Genomic DNA, 19,476 nt, shown 5'->3' with positions numbered 1-19,476 from the left:
ACTCAATTCTTCTGAAGGCATTTTCACATTAGAACCCATAAATCCAAAATGAGACCTTTAATTAAAATTTTGTAAACGGAGTACTTATAGATATGTTTAACTTGACTTGCTTGTACCTATCATATTTTGTGAAATTTTTGTGTAAGGAAATGTATTCTCAATCCATATTTTGACATTTAATAAACTATAGATCAAATATAGGCAAGAATCCTAACTTTCTTTTAGAGAGGATTGTCATTTGGCAATATAAAGTTTATATTTACTTTTTTCTTATGAAATGTTACTCAGTGAACAGTCTGTCCACGTGATCTTTATTTTTTTTGTTAATTTTTCTTAATTATTTTTTGTAGTTCCTAATACTCATTTGAAACAAAATTTGTATAACCATTAATTTGGACCTGCTTGTGATAGTGAAGTGATTTGGTTTATTTGTTTGTTTATTTATATATTTAAGTCAGGTAAGCACAGCTCCAAAGGGAAGTGCTTTGCCTGACAAGTTTATAAATTTAGTCAGCTTCCTAAATACAGTAAGTCAAATACTTAGAAGGAAACTATGCTGAATGTTATACACAAAGGAAGGTTGGCCGGTAAGCTGCAGAGCAGCTGAATTGTTTAATTTTATGTACAAAATTATTATTTTTATTCATTATGCTAATATATGAAATAGTTTGATAATTTAGTGTGTCAGGTGTGAAGCATTTTTATTTTGATGGCTTTATACCAAAGAGGTTGAACTTTAAATGGATTTAGGCTGGAGTCTGTTTCCAAAGTTCTCACAATGTTTACAGTTTCCTCTTCTCACTCACTCTCATTTACTTTTCTTTTTTCTTTTTTGTGATAGTTTGGAAGATTCATTTTACAGCCAGAGTAAAATTATGAGTATATACTAGTTTATATACAGTAATGCTTAGTCTTTATTGTTATAGGGCTACCTCTGATAAAGCAAATAAACTGGAGTCAACAGTTGAGATATATCGTCAGAAGCTACAAGATCTGAATGACCTTCGCAAACAGGTGAAAACTTTACAGGAAACCAACATGATGTATATGCATAATACAGTCAGTTTAGAAGAAGAATTAAAAAAAGCAAATGCAGCACGTACACAATTAGAAACATACAAAAGGCAGGTAAGAAACATCTTAATTTTTAATTGATAGAATTGTAAGAGTTTGTTATTCCTTTTGATTTCTTAAGAATGGTAAAGAAATTGAGAAGCATTCCATGTAATAAACTATGAACTTACTCTGATGAATTTCTTTCTTTAATTTTAATTCAAGGATTGATAATTGAGTTTGAGTTATCTGGGTCTTTTACCTTTTTACTACCTTCTGAAATTATTTTTTCTTTTGAGATTTTATTGTTTATTAGCATTTCTGGTAAGCAGGATTAATGCATTAGAGAATGGAGCTGTAACCTGAAATATTCTGTTTTGCTGTTTACTAAATAACATTAGGAGGCTGACTTTTAATTTTTTTGGCTAAACTATTTGATTATTTTTAATTTTATGTTAATTCTTGTCTATGTGTTATTTTCCACAAGTATTTAGAATTAGACTGCAATTTTAGTATAGATATTTTATTCCTAATCAGTTTTTCATTTACTTAATTCTGAAAGACTGTTGAGATTTATGCACTTATATACTTTTAAGGACTTTTTTTCCTTTTGTTTCTGACATTAGGTTCAAGATCTTCACGTTAAACTTTCCTCTGAATCCAAAAGGGCAGACACACTAGCGTTTGAAATGAAACGGCTTGAAGAAAAACACGAAGCTTTACTTAAGGAGAAAGAGGTAAACAAAGATATAATTGATAAGGAATATTTCATTGTTCTTTTAGTTTTGTAATGCCCTTGCTGTTTCTATAATGGTGGTGATGTCTACCAGTTCTGTCTTCCTCCAAATTGAATTTTTTGACATAGAAGTGTCTTGTAAAAATGACTTACATCTTCATTCAGTTTTTAAAGTTTTCTTCACAATGGTAGATGAAATGATAGAGCCAAGGTCATAAGTCTCAATGAATATTTTCTGATTCTAGTCTGTCAGTTGCTTGGGATCAAGGACCATATAATTTTGTGTTGGCTTTATTAAGATTTAATTGACATATCATAAATGTCACCTAAGGTATACAAGTCAGTGGTTTTTAGTATATTCACAGAGTTGTATTACCATCATCATAATCATACTTTAGAACACTGCCATCACTCTAAAAAGAAACCTCATGTCGGTCACCATTTACCCTGCACTCTAATCCTCTCATCCCTACTCTTAGCAACTGTTAATCTACTTGCTGTCTACAGATTTTCCTAGTCCTTCTAGAATATGTAATCATACACTTGGTGATTTTTGTGACTGACTCTTGCAAGGTTCATCTGTGTTGTAGCATGTATCAGTGCTTTATCCTTTTTATTGCCGAATAATGCCCCATTGTATGGATATACGGCATTTTGTTTATCCGTTCACGCGTTTATGAACATTTGGGTTGTTTTTGATTTTTGGCTGTTATGAATAATGCTGCTATGAATGTTTATGTGCAAATTTTTATTTAGATATATTTTCATTTTTCTTGAGTGTATAGGCAGAAATGGTATTGATGGGTCATACGGTAACCATGCTTAACTTCACATCTTTATCAACACTTATTATCTTTTTGATTTTAGCTATCCTAGTGGATATAAAATGGCATGTCGTTGTGTTTTTGATTTGCATTTCTCTACTGACTAATGTCGTTGAGCATCTTTTTTGTACTTATTAGCCATTTGTATATTTTCCTTGGAAAAATGCCTCTTCAAATCCTTTCCCCATGTTTTACTTAGGTTATATGCTTTTTAATTATTGAGTTGGAATAGTTTTTTATATATTCTAGATACAAGTTCCTTGTCAGGTATATGATTCGCAATTTTTTTTCTATTCTATGTGTTGTCATCCCACTTTCTTGATGATATAGTTTGCAGCACCAAGTATTACATTTTGATGAGATATGAGTTACTTGTTTTTCCTTTTGTTGCTTGTCCTTTTTGGGTGATGTTTGTAAAAAAAAAAAAGCATTGTGTAACCTAAGGTACAAGAATTTATCCTGTGTTTTTCATTTAAACAGTTTTATGGTTTTAGCCCTTATATTTAGTCTGTGATCCATTTTGTATATGGTGTGAGGTAGGCATCTGGCTTTATTCTTTTGTGTGTTGATATCCAGTTGTCCCAGTACCACCAGTTGATAAAACTATTCTTACTACATCGAATTGCTTTGGTATTCTTGTTAAAAATCACTTGGCCATCATACTTTAATAGTGTATACATGTCATTATACATTAATGAAAATTCATAGGGTGTATAACAAAAAGAGTAACCCACAGTATAAATGATGGACTTTAGTTAATAACAGTGTATCAACATTGGCTTATCAATTCTAACATATTACCACACAAATGCAAGATAGTAATAATAGGGGAGACCAGAGTGAGAAGAGGGTAAGAGGAATATAAAGGAACTCTGTATTTAAGTTTTCCAAAAACCTAAAACTGCTTAGAAAATAACTTCTATTAATTAAAAAGGTTTAAAAGATCATGTGATCATAAATGTAAGGGTTTATTTGTGGTCTTTTAATGGTTTATTATTGGTCTTTATGTCTAATCTTATGCTACTACCACACTCATATATTGATCATTGATTACTGTAGTTTTGTAGTTATGTTTTGAAATTGGAAAGGGTGAGTTTTCAAACTTTATTCTTCTTCAGGCTGTTTTTGTTATTCTGACTCCCAAGCATTTTCATGTGAATCTTAAAATCAGCTTGTCAACTCTGGCAAAAAAAAAAAAAGGGCAGCTGAGATTTTTATAAGAACTTCTTGATCTGTAGATTAATTTAGAAATGTTGCCACTTAACAGTATTAATTTTCTGATCCGTGAATGTGGGATATCATTTCATTTATTTAGATCTTAAGTGTCCTTCAACAATGTTTTATAGTTTTCAATGTGCAAGACTGGCACCTTTTAAACATGTATTCCTAAGTGTTTCATTGTTTTTGTTGTTATTTTAAATAAAATATTTTATCAAGATCATTTTTGGATTTGTTTACTGCTAATATATAGAAATTTAATGGAGTTTTGTGCATTGATCATGAATCTTCCAGACGTGTTGAATTTGTTTACTGGTTATAGTTTTTAGGTAAGTTTCTCAGGATTTTCTATATATAAGATTAGGACATCTGCAAATAGAATTGGTTTTACTTCTTCATTTGCAATCCTGATACTTTTTATTTTTCTTGCTAAATTGTACTGGCTAGAATTGTCAGTACGATGTTAAATAAAAGTGGAAAGAACAGATATCATTCTTTAGGTTCTGATCTTAGGGGAAGAGCATTGGATTTTTCACCATTATGTATGATAGTAGCTGTGAGTTATTTCTTTTCATTTTTGTTTTTGGATGCCCTCTGTAAGGTTGAAGAAGTTTCCTTCTATTTGTAGTTTGTTGCATTCTGTTATAAAAGAGTATTGGATTGTGTCAGATGCTTTTTCTGGATCAATGAGATGATATATAGTATTTGTACTTTATTATATAAATATGATGTGTATTACATTGATTTTTTTTTAAACCGATCTTGCATTACTGAGATAAATTCAACTTGTTCATAATATATACTTTAAAAAGTATGTTGCCAGATTCAGTTTGCAAATATTTCATCGAAGATTTTTCCATAGGTATTATAAGGGATATTGGTTTGTAATGTACTTGTGAGGCCATCACCTGGTTTTGGTATCACTGGCCACATAGAGTGGGTTGAGACATTTTCCCACGTTTTTATGTTTTGGGAAAGTTCATGAAAATTGGTATTAATTCTTCTTTAAATCTTTTGTGGAGTTCAGTTTTCTGGACCTGAGCTTTATTTGTAGGAAGTTAACAAATTACTGATTCAATCTTTTTAGTTGCTGTAGGTCTATTCAGCTATTCTGTGACTTCTTGAGCTAGTGTTACTAATTTGTGTCTGTCTAGAGATTTGTCAATTTAATTTATCTAGTTTATTGGCATACAGTTGTCTATTGTTGTTTCTTCTTCATTTCTGTGAGAAACCAGGGAATTTTGCTAAGTAGTGATATCCTCTCCTTTATTTGTGATTTCTGTAATTTGAATTTCTCTGTTTTTTTTTTTCTTGATTTGTTTCGCTAAAGATTTTTCAATTTTGTTCATCTTTTCAAAGAACTAACTTGTGGTTTTACGATTTGTTTTCTATTCTCTATTTTATTTATTTTTACTCTAATCTTTAATAATTTATTGGCAAAGGAACAGAAATTCGTTTGTATGTAAGTTTTTTTTTCTAGTTAAGATAGAAAGTTAAGTTACTGATTTGGAATTTTTCTTGATTTTTTTTTTAATATAGATACAGCTGTAAATTTGCCTCAGGATTTATTTTGCTACATTACGTGTTTTGGCATATTGCATTTTTGTTTAATTCTTTTGAATTTATTTTCCCTTATGATTTCTTCTTTGACACATTGGTTACTTATGAGTATCTTGCTCAATTTTCACATATATTTGTGAATATCCTAAATCTCCTTGTGTCATTGGTTTATTTAATTCCATTGTGGTCAGAGAACATACTTTGTGTGCATTCAGTCCTTTTAAATTTATTGAGCCCTGTTTTATGGCCTACCATATGGTCTCTTCTGCAGAGTGTTCCATGTGGATTTTTTAAAAAATGTGTATTCTACTGTTGGGTAAAGTATTTATACGTCAGTTAGGTCTAGTTGGTTTATAGTATTGTTCAAGTATTCTACCTTGAATCTTTTTGTATAGTTCTATCTATTATTGAAATTAGGATACAGATATTTCCAATTGTTGTTACATCATCTCTTTTTCCCTTTAATTTCGTCAATTTTTACCTTGTGTATTTTAGGTCTGTTAGATTCATTTATGTTTGTAATTGTTATATCTTCCTGATAGATTGATTTTTCTAATGTCTCTCTTTTTTCTGGTTACCGTATTTGTCTTAAAGTCTGTTTTGTTTAATATTAATATAGTCCTGTATCTTTCTTTTGGTTACTGTTTGCATCATTTTTTTCACCCTTTGATTTTCAAACTATTATTTGTGTCTTTGATACTAAGGTCTATTTCTTTCACTTAGCATTTACTTAGATCGTTTTTAATCAATTCTGCCAGTATTTGCTTTTCGATTGGAGTTTGTAATCCATTTACATTTAATGTAATTACCAATAAAAATAGCATTTAGATCTGCCATTTTATTTGTTTTCTATATGTCTTTTTTTCTCCTCCATTTTTCTACTACTGCTTTCTTTTGTGTTATTTTCAATATACCAGTTTAGTTCCTTAGTTTCTTTTACAAGTTTTTAAAAGCTATTTTCTGATGGTTGTTATGGGGGATTACAATTAGCATCTTACCTTGAAACAATCCATTTAGAGTAAATGATAAATCTAATTTCAATAATATATTGAAAACTACTCCAAAATAAAAACTTTTCCTCCCCTCTGCTTTATGCTGTTACTATCATACAAATTACATCTTTATACATTTAAACTCATTAATACTGTTTTTTAATTAATGCTTTGTACTATTGTCTTTTAAATCAAATTGTAGACAAAGAGTTAAAAATACATTAATTTTATGTGTGTGTATATATATTTGGGTATATATGTGTGTGTGTGTGTATATATATATATATTTTTTAGACGAAGTCTCCCTCTGTTGCCCAGGCTGGAGAGCAGTGGCACAATCTTGGCTCACTACAACCTCTGCCTCCTGGGTTCAAGTGATTCTTCTGCCTCAGCCTCCTCAGTAGCTGGGATTACAGGCGCACGCCACCACGCCCGACTAATTTTTGTATTTTTAATAGAGACGGGGTTTTACCATGTTGGTCAGGCTGGTCTTAAACTCCTGACCTTGTGATCTGCCTGCCTTGGCCTCCCAAAGTGCTGGGATTACAGGCATAAACCACTGTGCCCAGCCATTAAAATATATTTGTGTATATAGTTACCTCTGTTGGTGTTTCTTTGGCTAAATTCAAATTACTCACTAATGTCCTTTTATTTCAACCTGAAGGATTCCTTTTAGTATTTTTCTATAGAGAAAGTCTGCTAATGACATATTCTCTGTTTTGTTTTGTTTACTCTTGGAAAAATTTCAGTTCATCTTTCATATTCAAATGATGTATTGCTAGACATAAAATTCTTGTTTGACAGTCTTTTTCTTTTAGCATTTTATGTCATCCTACTGTATTATGGCCTCCATTATTTGATGAGAAATCTGCTGTTAATCTTATTAAGGCTCCTTTTATGTGATGAATCCTTTTTCTCTTGCTGCTTTCAAGATTTTCGCTTTGCCCTTGGCTTTCAGCAGTTTGACTTTGATTTATCCAGGTGTGTGGATCCCTTTTAGTTTATTGTACTTTGAATTTGTTGAGCTTCTTAGAACTGTAGATTGATGATCCAAGGTTGGAAAAAATTTGATTTCCAGATTTGAAATATTATATTATTTAAATGTCAGGTTTTCAACAAAAATGCAAGATATACAAAGAAACAAGGTAGCCTATACATGGTAAAACAACAAGAAGAAGAAGCAGTCAACAGAAACAGCCAGTGAAGTGTCCTAATGGGTGGATATACTAGACTAATATAGAGAGAGCTATTCTAAGTATGTTCAAAGAACTAGAGCAAACCTTTTTTTTTTTTTTTTTTTTTTAAGCAAAAACAAACAAAAAAGAACACTTTATTTTAGGTTCAGGGATACATATGAAGGTTTGTTATATAGGTAAACTCATGTCGTGGGGATTTGTTGTAAAGATTGTTTCCTCAACCAGGTGTTAAGCCTAGTACCCAATAGTTATCTTTTCTGCTCCTCTCTCTCCACCAACCCTCGGCTCTCAAGTAAACCCCAGTGTCTGTTTTTCCCTTCTTTGTGTTCATGAGTTCTCATCATTTAGCTTCCACTTGTGAGAACATGTGGTATTTGGTTTTCTGTTCCTGTGTTAGTTTGCTAAGGATAATAGCCTCCACCTCCATCTATGTTCCTGCAAAAGACATGATCTTGTTCTTTTTTATAGCTGCATAGTATTCCGTGGTGTATATGTACCACATTTTCTTTATCCAATCTGTTATTAATGGACATTTAGACTGATTCCATGATTTTTGCTATTATGAATAGTGCTGCAGCAAACATTTGCATGCATGTGCCATTTTTAAAGAATAAGGAAATTTTATAAATTTTCACAAAATTTGGCAAGTTTTTAGCAATTTTTCTCTTCTTCTGGGTTTCCTGTTATGTGTATATTGGCACACTTGATGGTGTCTTATAGCTCTCTGATACTCTTCTGCTGAAGTCTGCACTGAGCCCATCTACTGTTTTTTGTTGTTGTTGTTGTTGTTTGAGACATGGACTTGCTCTGTCATCCAGGCTGGAGTGCAGTGGTGCAATCATGGCTCATTGAAGCCTTAACCGTTTGGGCATCAAGCAATCCTCTTGCCTCAGTCTCCCTAGTAGTTGGGACTATAAGCACACTCCACCATACCCAGCTAATTTGTGTGTGTGTGTGTGTGTGTGTGTGTGTGTGTGTGTATATATATATATATATATTTTTTTTTTTTTTTGTAGAGACAGGGTTTGCCATGTTGCCCAGGCTGGCCAAATTCCTGGGGATCTGCCCACCTCAGTCTCCCATAGTGAATTGTTTGTTTGTTTTGCTTTGCTTTTTTAAATTTAAATTTTAATTTTTTTAAACATGGGGACTCACTATGTTGGCCAGGTTGGTCTTGAACTCCTGGCCTCAAACAATCCTTTCACCTTGGCCTCTTAAAGTACTGGGATTCCAGGCATGAGCCACCACAACCAGCCCCAGTAGTGAATTTTTTATGTGATTTATTGTTCTCAGCACCCTCACTGGCTGTTTGTTAACTTTTTTTTTTTTTTTTTTTTTTTTTTTTTTACCCTGTGTATAGGCTATTCTGTTTCTTTGTGTATTTTGTATTTTTGTTGAAAATCTGACATTTAAAATAATATAAAATTTCAAATCTGGAAATCAGATTTTTTCCAGTCTTAGGGTTTATTGTTGTTGCTGTTTGTTTTTTTAAGTGACTTTTTTGGGACTAATTCTGTAAAACCTGCATTCTTTGTATTGTGTAGCCACTGATGTCTCTGCTCATTTACCACTGTGGTTAGTTCATGATTGGTCAGAGATCCTTGAGCCTTTGGTAAAGGCTGTGACATTATGTGTGTTGGAAAACACCTTCATTGCTTAGCAGTTTGAAACTCTGCCTTTGCCTTCCTGTTTGCTCAGTGCCTCATGTTTATACAGTGCTGAGACAATGGGGGCCCTCTCATGTCTTTTCTGGGCATGTGCACAGCCCTGTACTTGGCTGACCTTCGAGATCTCTGGGAACATGTCAGAGCTTTTTAAAGATTCCTGTGGGCATCTTGTTTCTCAGATTTTTCTTGCAAATTTTTGGTCAGGCTCTTGTGTACTGCAGCCATTATCATAGCCTTCAGTACCTGTGGTGGCAAACAGTTGCTGATGATTCTGTTTGCCTAATGTCTTGGAAATACTTCGTGCAGAGCAAGCAGTGACTCAGGTCAAATCATGAAGAGTCCCTATAAATGGGGTTTAGGGCACTGCAAGACAGGTTAAACAGTGACAATTCTCTGTGAATGGGGCTTTTTAAGGGAGCCCCATATCCATCCAGTCTCTACCCATTCTGGTGGCTGCTAGAGCTGCTGGTTTTCACAGCTACAGCGATGGAAAGGCTGTCTGTTTTCAAGGTTACTGCAGAGCTGGGGAGACGGGAATAGTAGTTAGAAAAGTTAAAAGAGCAAAAAGCTTGCTGTTCTAACCAAGGTTTAGCAGGTTTGCTTTAATAAATGCTCACCTGTTATAGGCCTTTGATTTATTCCCAGAATTCTGAAATAGTTGATAATGACAAATGTGCTGGTGTGTGCATTACATTAATGGAGGAACAGATTTACAGAGGTCTTTGTGCCTGCTCCTGCTAGATTTCCAACCTATAGGGTTCAGAGATCCTTAAGGCACCTATGGACCCCTTGAATCAGTTACTAATATACTGCTAAATTGATTTGAAACATGTAATGGACTAATTAGGGCTTTGTTTATTGACTTGGAACATAACAGCATTTAATACATGACTTTATATTCAGTGGTATTTTTCACGTTCTGGGAAAATGATTTAAACGTGAGCCTTCTGTCCATAACCTAGAAGTTTGTCATTGGTGTAGGCTCTAAAATAAAATAGTCAATGATATGAAGTACCAGCTTGCTGTCCTTGGGAAATGGTGTTTTTCTACCAATGTGTACCTCCAGGATACTACTTATCACTTCTTCCAGTTGAGTTTCACAACAGTGGTAAAAAGAAGTAACTGGTCTCCAGCATCTCTTACACGCCAACCTATATTCTAGATCCTTGACTAATACCACTTTTGTTATTCAGAATACCTTTGCAAGGTTTATGTATCGGTATTCCTATTTTGAAGTTATATATACTAAAGCCAAAGAGTTATATAAGTTGCCTAAGACAGTATAGCTAGGAAGTGGTGAAATTGGTATTCAAACCATGATCTTTATGCCTCCAAAGTCCATGCTTTTTTATTACTCCAGTCGCATATCTGTCCTCTGTTACATAATTGCATTCATTTTGTTCAAAGATAAGCTATATGATGGGGAAGTCAAAACCATGTATAAAGACACATTATTTATGTAACCTAAGAAATGAGCCTCTTAAAACTGAAACATTGTCACTTAAAATTAAGCAACAACTATTAAACTAGTTAAGATAAATTATTGTAAGCATAAAGTACATTGTTTATAGGCAGAATTAAATACTTTGCTGATATCAACAATTCTTTTCAGAGACTAATTGAGCAGCGTGATACTTTGAAAGAAACGAATGAAGAGCTTCGATGTTCACAAGTACAACAGGACCACCTAAACCAAACAGGTTACTTTTGTTAGATTTAGAAAAGTTTCAGCCAGGGCAACACAGTGAGACCCCATTCAACAAAAAATAAAAACTTAACCTGTCATGGTGGTGCATACCTATAGTCCTAGCTACTTGGGAGGCCAAGGTGGGAGGATCATTTGAGCCTAGGAGTTTGAAGTTGCAGTGAGCTATGATTGTACCACTGCACTCCAGCCTTGGTGTGAAAGAGAGAAACAGAGAAACAGAGAAAGAGAGGAAAGAAGGAAGGAAGGAAGGAAGGAGGGAGGGAGGGAGGGAAGGAGGGAGGGAGGAAAAGAAAGAAAGGAAAGGGGAGGGGAGGGGAGGGAAGGGAAGGTTTCTTGACAGAGAGAGACCCTATCGAAAGAAAGAAAAAGGCAGGCAGGCAGGGAGTGAGGGAGGGAGGCAAGGAGGGAGAGAGGATTTTTAAAAAAATAGTTGAAATACTGAAATGCGAATTTATTTTTTGTTATTTTCTAGGTGCATCTGCTGCAAAAAGTTATGAGAATCTTGCTGCTGAGATTATGCCAGTGGAATATAGGTAAATTTGTTTTGTAATTTGATAGAATTATATTTAATATTATAATTTTGTTCTTTTTTGTAAATGTCTTGGCCTTTAAAAACTTATGACTCATAGAGCTGAAAATTACTGTTTGATCTACTTAAACTTTCTAAATCAGATTCTTATTGCTACCACAGCAATTTAAAATTTTATCAGAAGTAAAATTTCACAAACCCTTGAATAACATATTCTAGTTTTTATAACATGACATGACCCCCAAGTGCTATGTTATAATTGCTTTAACTAGAGAGGTTTAAGTATATAAAGTTAGAAAATTATTAGAAAACAAAAATAAATAGGATTTACAAGCCTTTGATAGGGGAAGTGGTAAATGTATAAAGTAAGAAAAGTTACTTATCTTGCTTAGTGGGGAGTCAATCATTAAATTAAAATTAGTAATTATAAAAAGTAGCCATATGAGCTTTTTTTGTAGAGTTATGCTGTTGGCATTCAGAAGAACAAAAATTGGGATTAATTGAAATTAGTTGCTTTTGAGGAATGGGATTTGGCAGGGGAACAACTAAGGGAGAGTATTACTTCCGTATTTAATGCAAACAATAAAAGTTGCAGTTTTAAAAAGTACATGTAAATCTTTAATACAATTTTTTTCAGAAAAAAAAGATCTAGAAACTGTCTTACTGCCATTATAAAGTATATCTTAAAAGTTTAGTCAAACTATAGTTTCTTAAATCTATTGCTTTTCTTTTATGTGCTTTCTAAGCATATACTATTTGTTTCCTTTACAAATATTTTCTAAATTACCAAAGTAAAATAATTTCTATTATCTCTTCAGGAATGGTATAATATACAACTTAATGATTTATAGCATAATCCTATGTGGTACCTATAAAATTTTACTGCCTTTTTTAAAGGCACAGTCTTGTAGTATACATAATTTTTTCTTAAACACTTTCAGAAGTTTTTGCTGCAGTTTGAGAGTTTCATGCCCTACCAGCTGTGCTAGCTGGTCCGGCTTGCATCTTAAAATGGTAGCTATTGAGTGAAAAGGAATTTCCTTTTTTTTAACTAAAGAACATAATGACTCATATTTTTAAAAATTAAAAAAAGATTTTGTTTTGTAACATCAGGGAGGTGTTTATTCGACTGCAACATGAAAATAAGATGCTTCGCTTACAGCAAGAAGGCTCTGAGAATGAACGTATTGAGGAACTTCAGGAGCAGCTAGAACAGAAACACCGTAAAATGAATGAACTGGAAACTGAGCAGAGGTATGTGCTCCTTAGTAATTGAAAATATGGGTGATTTAATTACTGAGCCACAAAATCTTGATTCACAGAAATGGAAAATATTATTGTAGTTAAAGTAATTAGAATTACCTAGAAATAGTTCAATTTTGTTTTGTTAGTAGTCTTTCATTACTATAAGCTTCACTCTGTGAAATAAGTCGATTCATTTCAGTTATGTTTATAAAATATATGGATAAGCTGTTAATTTCAGCAGTCTTGGTTAACCAGGCTGCTTACTCTTTTTATTTTTTTTGAACAGTCTCGCTCTGTCGCCCAGGCTGGAGTGCAGTGGCACGATCTCTGTTCATTGCAGCTTCCACCTCCCCAGTTCAAGTGATTTTCATGCCTCAGCCTCCCAAGTAGCTGCAATTAGAGACATGCACAACTATGCCTGGTTAATTTCTGTATTTGTTTCCTTTTCTTTTCTTTTCTTTTTTTTTTTTTGAGATGCAGTCTTGCTTTGTCACCCAGGCTGGAGTGCAGTGGCACGATCTCTGTTCATTGCAGCTTCCACCTCCCCAGTTCAAGTGATTTTCATGCCTCAGCCTCCCAAGTAGCTGCAATTAGAGACATGCACAACTATGCCTGGTTAATTTCTGTATTTGTTTCCTTTTCTTTTCTTTTCTTTTTTTTTTTTTTGAGATGCAGTCTTGCTCTGTCACCCAGGCTGGAGTGCAGTAGTGCGATCTCAGCTCACTGCAACCTCCACCTCATGGGTTCAAGTGATTCTCCTGCCTCAGCCTCCCAAGTAGATGGGACTACAGGTGCACACCACTATGCCTGTCTAATTTTTTTTGTATTTTTAGTGGAGATGGGGTTTCACCATGTTGACCAGACTGGTCTCGATCTTCTAACCTCATGATCCACCTGCCCCGGCCTCCCAAAGTGCTGGGATTATAGGCATGAGCCGCTATGCCCGGCCAATTTCTGTATTATTAGTAGATACGGGGCTTCACCATGTTGGCTGGGCTGGTCCCGAACTCCTGACCTCATGTAATCCACCTGCCTCAGCCTTCCAAAGTTGCTGGGATTATAAGCATGAGCCACTGCGTCCAGCCCACCAGGCTACTTATTCTTGAATTTCATTTAGATATGTTCACAATTCATGAAATTTGACAAATGAATAAATGACAGTTTGGCTTTCTACTGAAGTCTAGTGCATAGATGAGATCTAGATTGTGGAATCAAATTTAAATCCCACTTCTAATTTAACTTATTAACTGTTTCTGGACAAACTGCTTAAACTTACACTCAGTGTCTTCAGGTGTAAATACAAGTTATTAGGAAGACTACAGATAATGAGCTTAAAGCAAATGATGTGCTTATGTGGTATCAATGAAGTGCTCAAAACTTATAATAATAATATGCTTTTCTAAGTACTTTTTTGCTATTAACTCAGTAAATCGTCATAGTAACTCTATGAAATAGTAACCATGATTAGCTCTTTTTCTATGGATAAGGAATATAGATACGGAGAAGTTAAATAACTTACCTAAAGTCATACAGCTAGTAGTTCTAGATCCTCCATAATGAACTCTCTGTCAATCTGATTACTGAGTCTTTACTCTTAACTACTATGGTAACTTGCCTGTTATAAATGGCACACTTACTATAAGGGTATTTAGACTTATTTAACCTTTATTGAATCCTGGACACCAACAGAAATTTTAGACACACTTGAATCTTACCTTTCTCAAACTTGTGTGTAACTTGTGTGTATAATGTTACATAAACTGTGGTTAAAATAAGAATGATAATTTAGTTTTCTAAAGAGGCCATTAAATATTACTATTTTATTCAGTTCAATACCAGTTGTTGGCACTTTTCTGAAGAGACCCTTAAATATTACCATCTTACTCAGTTTAATACCAGTTGTTAACACTTTTCTGAAGAGCACTAAATATTACTATCTTATTCAGTTCAATACCAGTTGTTAACACTGGGGAAATTATTTAAGCTTTTAAGGAATTAACATAGGAAGGTAGACATGTAAATAGATAATTGCTATATTATGTGATAACTACAACAATGGGATATTATAACAGGCAGGTGAGTGTGTATGTGTGGATATACATAGAGGGAGAGGGAGATGCTAACTGTTGCTGGTAACTTCCTGTGGAAGTAACTCTTAAGCAGAGTTTTAAAGAATGAGATATTGCCACATTAGAATCTGCATTAGTTGCTAGTGGTAGTCCCTTTAATTTAAATTTAAAAAAACATGTGGAAATGATTGGAAAATGGGGACTTTCCTCTTCCAATACACTGTGAAATCTGAAACAGAAGATGGAAATCTAGTTTTCATTCATTGAAAATACAACTGTAGAAAAATTGAGCTGGTTTTCTGATTTTTCTACCAGTGAGTACAGTGTAGAAATGTTTTTGCCACCACATTTAAGTTCCTTAAAATTTTAAATGTAGGCATATGTACTTTCAGGAAAAAAGTTTTCTTTTAAAAAATATTTCCTTAGAAGCAGTCTGCCCTACTTCCTATTGTACCTAGGCACAGATAATTATTCCACATTTGTCATTGCTATAAAAACATATTTTAGTTAAATTGCTAACTGAATGTACCTTTGTAGATCCTTAACTGCTTTGACTTTCAATACAAGTAAATGCTTATGACCCATCTTACAATAGGCTGAGCAAAGAGCGTATTAGAGAATTGCAGCAGCAGATTGAGGACCTCCAGAAGTCTTTACAGGAACAAGGTTCCAAGTCTGAAGGCGAAAGTGTAAGTAACTTAGAAATTATAATTCTGCTGTGTATGGCTTTTCTTTAATAGGTTATGATGCCCAAACTAATCTTGTATTAGAAAGTGCAGCCCTTATCATTGAGAAAACCCTTAAATACCGTATATATCTGCATAATAGATGCAGTGATTTTGCCAACTTGGAGCCTGTCAGTTGATCATCTACATTGGAAGGTGATTTCTGTCTGTCCTACTTCAGCAGCTATACCAATGTTCATGATGATTCTTGATCATCATTCAGCATCATTCAACAGCTATACCAAAGTTCATGATGATTCTTGATTGAGAACATAATACAATTGAGGGCTTCATAGTTCTACTGGAATTCCAACAGGGCTGGCCTGAGAAAAATCCAAATAATTAGCAATCAGAATTGAGGAAACCTTCTAATAGGAAAAGAGAGAATGGGAAAATGATTTCTACCTAAAGAGCATGCTAAAAATGGATTATACCCATCTCTGAAGGACAGAAACTTTAATGCAGCCTTGGAGGCATCACTCATTTCTTCCTCCTTCCTTAATGATTCATGGCCTTACCGTTTTCTGATGATTTTTGATGGCAGATATTGTGAGGGCAGAGATAAGAGGATTTAAAAGATATCAAACTTAGCCAAAATCTGACTATACCTAGCAACTATTCTATAGTTTGATCTTTTCATGTGAAGAGAAAGAAGTAGTGATTGAGAGAGTGATTAACTTAATTAAAAATAACAAGGAAAAAGGACTAGATATGTGTTAGGGATATCTTGATTGATTGAGATTAGATAGAATGTAGGTGATTATACCTGTGTTGATGGGGGAGGAAACCATGCAGAGTAAGTAAAGAGATGAAAAGGAAAATTGAAAGAGTTGCATTTCCTTTCTGTCTTTTATATGCTTTATATTATTTTCTTTTTTTTTCCCTGGGGGCTTGGAAAATAGAAATCGTCTCATGCATGGCGGCATCTCATATGTGCATATATACGGTATTGTAACTTCTCTAATACAAATATTATTTTAAGCCACACTAGAGAATACTTTTAAAATGAGGTCTTTTTGGAGGAGCACATTTTGGCTTGCAGTGTTTTAAAGACAAATGTCTTTATTATTTTAATATATTGGTATCCAACTCGTATTTCAGATTATATATTTTAAACACTTCACCTATACAGTAGGTGTGGAACGACTATTGCAATTTAAAGTACTGTTTTTTAAAAGGAGAAATTGTATGTTTAAAATTTTGCTTTTTAACAATATTCAGTTGCTTCATTTTGGTGTTAGTTATTAAAGGATTTGCAACTATAATAATAAAGTTGTATTATAAAGGTAATTATTTTAGATCTTTAAGTTTGTTCCTCATAAGAGGCTCAAAATCTTAAAATTTTTATTCTGAATAATTGAGTTTCTAAATATTTTAATGTTTGATACTCCTCAGTATGTCACATTCAGCTTGCATTTGCTGTTTTTCAAGTTCAGATTTAATTTTTATTACATTCAGAAATATGAGGCATTTTTCTTTCTGTCGTATGCTTTTATATTTCATTTTCTATTTTTCCTTTCCTTTTTGAAGTAAAAAGAAAAACCTAAAAAGTTTATGCTTCTTAAAGTGTGTTACTAGAAATACAAATTTAAAAAATATTTATAATTTTGCCTGGTACACCTTCAAAAGAAGGTAAAGAGATTTAGATGTCTGGAAAATTGACCTTTGTCAAGATAGTCATCTTACAGCAATTTTTTTTAAATTTTATAGTCCAGCAAATTAAAGCAGAAGTTGGAAGCTCATATGTAAGTAAAACTGATATTTCTTTTCAAATATGAGAAGGGAGGAGTTGTAAAAGCCTCTAAAGTTAATCTCCTTTTCGTATTTTGTTTAGAAAAGCAAATATCCTGATGCTAATCGATATACTTGCTGCAAAAAGTGAAAAGCATGCTAAAGATTCAGCCTGCCTGCTACCCCCATCCCAAACTCCTACATCTTTCAGTTGTTAATATCATTTCAAAAGTTCAAAAAAACAGATAACTATCACAACTAGATTATATGGGATGTTAAACGTGTAAAATATTTTACTTTCTTAGGAAGCAAGTGTGGCAAGGGAAACAATTTAACCTTTTTGGCACCTGCTATGTGCCTGTTTACATCCTCATGACAACCCCTGTAGTCAGGCAGATAGTATTCCCATTTCACAGGTGTGGAACCAAGGGTCAGAAAGCAACTTGCCTAAGATCCACAAATGTTATATGCCAGAGACCAGTCTCCATGCTTTTTCTACCACTTAGGGAAAAACTCACAGAGGTCCATGAAGAATTACAGAAGAAACAAGAGCTCATTGAAGATCTTCAGCCAGATATAAATCAAAATGGTAGGTATCTGTGAAAACTTGGATCAGACAATAGTTTATCCAAGGACTTACTCTTTTTTACTGAAGGATGCAAGGTCTATGTGTAAATTTTTGCACAATGTGTAGATACATACATTGTAAATAGGGACTATGATAATTTTTAGTGCTGAAGTCAATAAATGATATATTATTAAAACAAAAAATAATAAAATGAATTGATGGATATATGGGAGTATCAAACATTAAAAATAAAATTAATCTGTGGAAATGTGGATAAAAACAATTTCAAATCAGATTGATATGACCTTTAAAACATTGTGTAGAAATTCTTTGTTTTTCCTGTGATTGTGCTTACTGTAAGGTATATTTGCTACTTATACTTGATAGAAAGGAGAAAAACAGCTAAATAAAGCAGATTGTAGATTTTTTTTTAAGGGTCAAATAATAAATGATTGAGGATGTGTTGGTTGTATTTCAAAACTTTTAGATAAGAATTCACTACAAAGAATAAATAACAGGCTTTTCTTTTAAGTTCTCTTATCTGTCTTTAGAAAATAAATATAAATATAATTTTATGTGAGGATGAAGTATTTTAATAGGTAGTAATTATTAATAACTGATTATGTTTCATTTTATTTTTACTAATAGTACAAAAGATCAATGAACTTGAAACTGCTCTTCAGAAGAAAGATGAAGATATGAAAGCAATGGAGGAAAGATATAAAATGTACTTGGAGAAAGCCAGAAATGTGAGTGACTTATCTTTCAGAGTTCAAGACTTTGTGGCCTGTGTTTTAGCAAGGCCCATTTCACCGGATTTTTCTGCCATTCTTGTATCTGTATCTAATCACTTCTTTCTTAACTGTATTACCTTACCTGTCAGGTTTCTGTGGTATTTCCCGATCAGTTCTCATACTCTTAGTCTCACTCATCAGTGTCAGATAAAATAAACCATAGCTAATAGGAACTGTTTAGACATAGACTGTAGTGATGTCAGAGAGAGTGATGGCTATAAAGTATGGAATCTTTAGTTCTTGGCAAAATAAGCCTAGAATTCTTTTTTTTTTTTTTTTAATTGTACTTTAAGTTCTAGGGTACATGTGCACAACGTGCAGGTTTGTTACATATGTATATATGTGCCATGTTGGTGTGCTGCACCCATTAACTCGTCATTTACATTAGGTATATCTCCTAATGCTATCCCTCCCCCACTCCCCACAATAGGACCCAGTGTGTGATGATCCCCTTCCTGTGTCCAAGTGATCTCATTGTTCAGTTCCCACCTATGAGTGAGAACATGCGGTATTTGGTTTTCTGTTCTTGCGATAGTTTGCTGAGAATGATGGTTTCCAGCTGCATCCATGTCCCTACAAAGGACACGAACTCATCCTTTTTTATGGCTGCATAGTATTCCATGGTGTATATGTGCCACATTTTCCTAATCCAGTCTGTCACAGATGGACATTTGGGTTGATTCCAAGTCTTTGCTATTGTGAATAGTGCCACAATAAACATCCGTGTGCATGTGTCTTTATAGCAGCATGATTTATAATCCTTTGGGTATATCCCCAGTAATGGGAAGGCTAGGTCAAATGGTATTTCTAGTTCTAGATCCTTGAGGAATTGCCACACTGTTTTCCACAATGGTTGAACTA

The 19,476-nt window shown here is 33.6% G+C and overlaps 1 protein-coding gene across 2 annotated transcripts in view; it reads left to right on the top strand.

The window, feature by feature from the left end:
• Window positions 1-19,476, top strand: part of HOOK1 (hook microtubule tethering protein 1) — a 301,302-nt gene that overhangs the window by 266,210 nt on the left and 15,616 nt on the right. For both annotated transcript variants that reach the window (XM_077988418.1, XM_028833105.2), the window contains 9 exons: window positions 927-1,128; window positions 1,680-1,790; window positions 10,859-10,946; window positions 11,427-11,487; window positions 12,597-12,737; window positions 15,393-15,486; window positions 17,233-17,267; window positions 17,760-17,842; window positions 18,470-18,570. In XM_077988418.1, coding sequence (XP_077844544.1) covers window positions 927-1,128; window positions 1,680-1,790; window positions 10,859-10,946; window positions 11,427-11,487; window positions 12,597-12,737; window positions 15,393-15,486; window positions 17,233-17,267; window positions 17,760-17,842; window positions 18,470-18,570 — 916 coding nt within the window. The remainder of the gene's footprint in view (window positions 1-926; window positions 1,129-1,679; window positions 1,791-10,858; window positions 10,947-11,426; window positions 11,488-12,596; window positions 12,738-15,392; window positions 15,487-17,232; window positions 17,268-17,759; window positions 17,843-18,469; window positions 18,571-19,476) is intronic.

The sequence above is a fragment of the Macaca mulatta genome, chromosome 1, assembly GCF_049350105.2.
Source record: "Macaca mulatta isolate MMU2019108-1 chromosome 1, T2T-MMU8v2.0, whole genome shotgun sequence".
Lineage (NCBI taxonomy): Eukaryota > Metazoa > Chordata > Mammalia > Primates > Cercopithecidae > Macaca > Macaca mulatta.
Note: the sequence above shows the minus strand (reverse complement) of the source record. Positions and strands in the feature narration are given on the sequence as shown.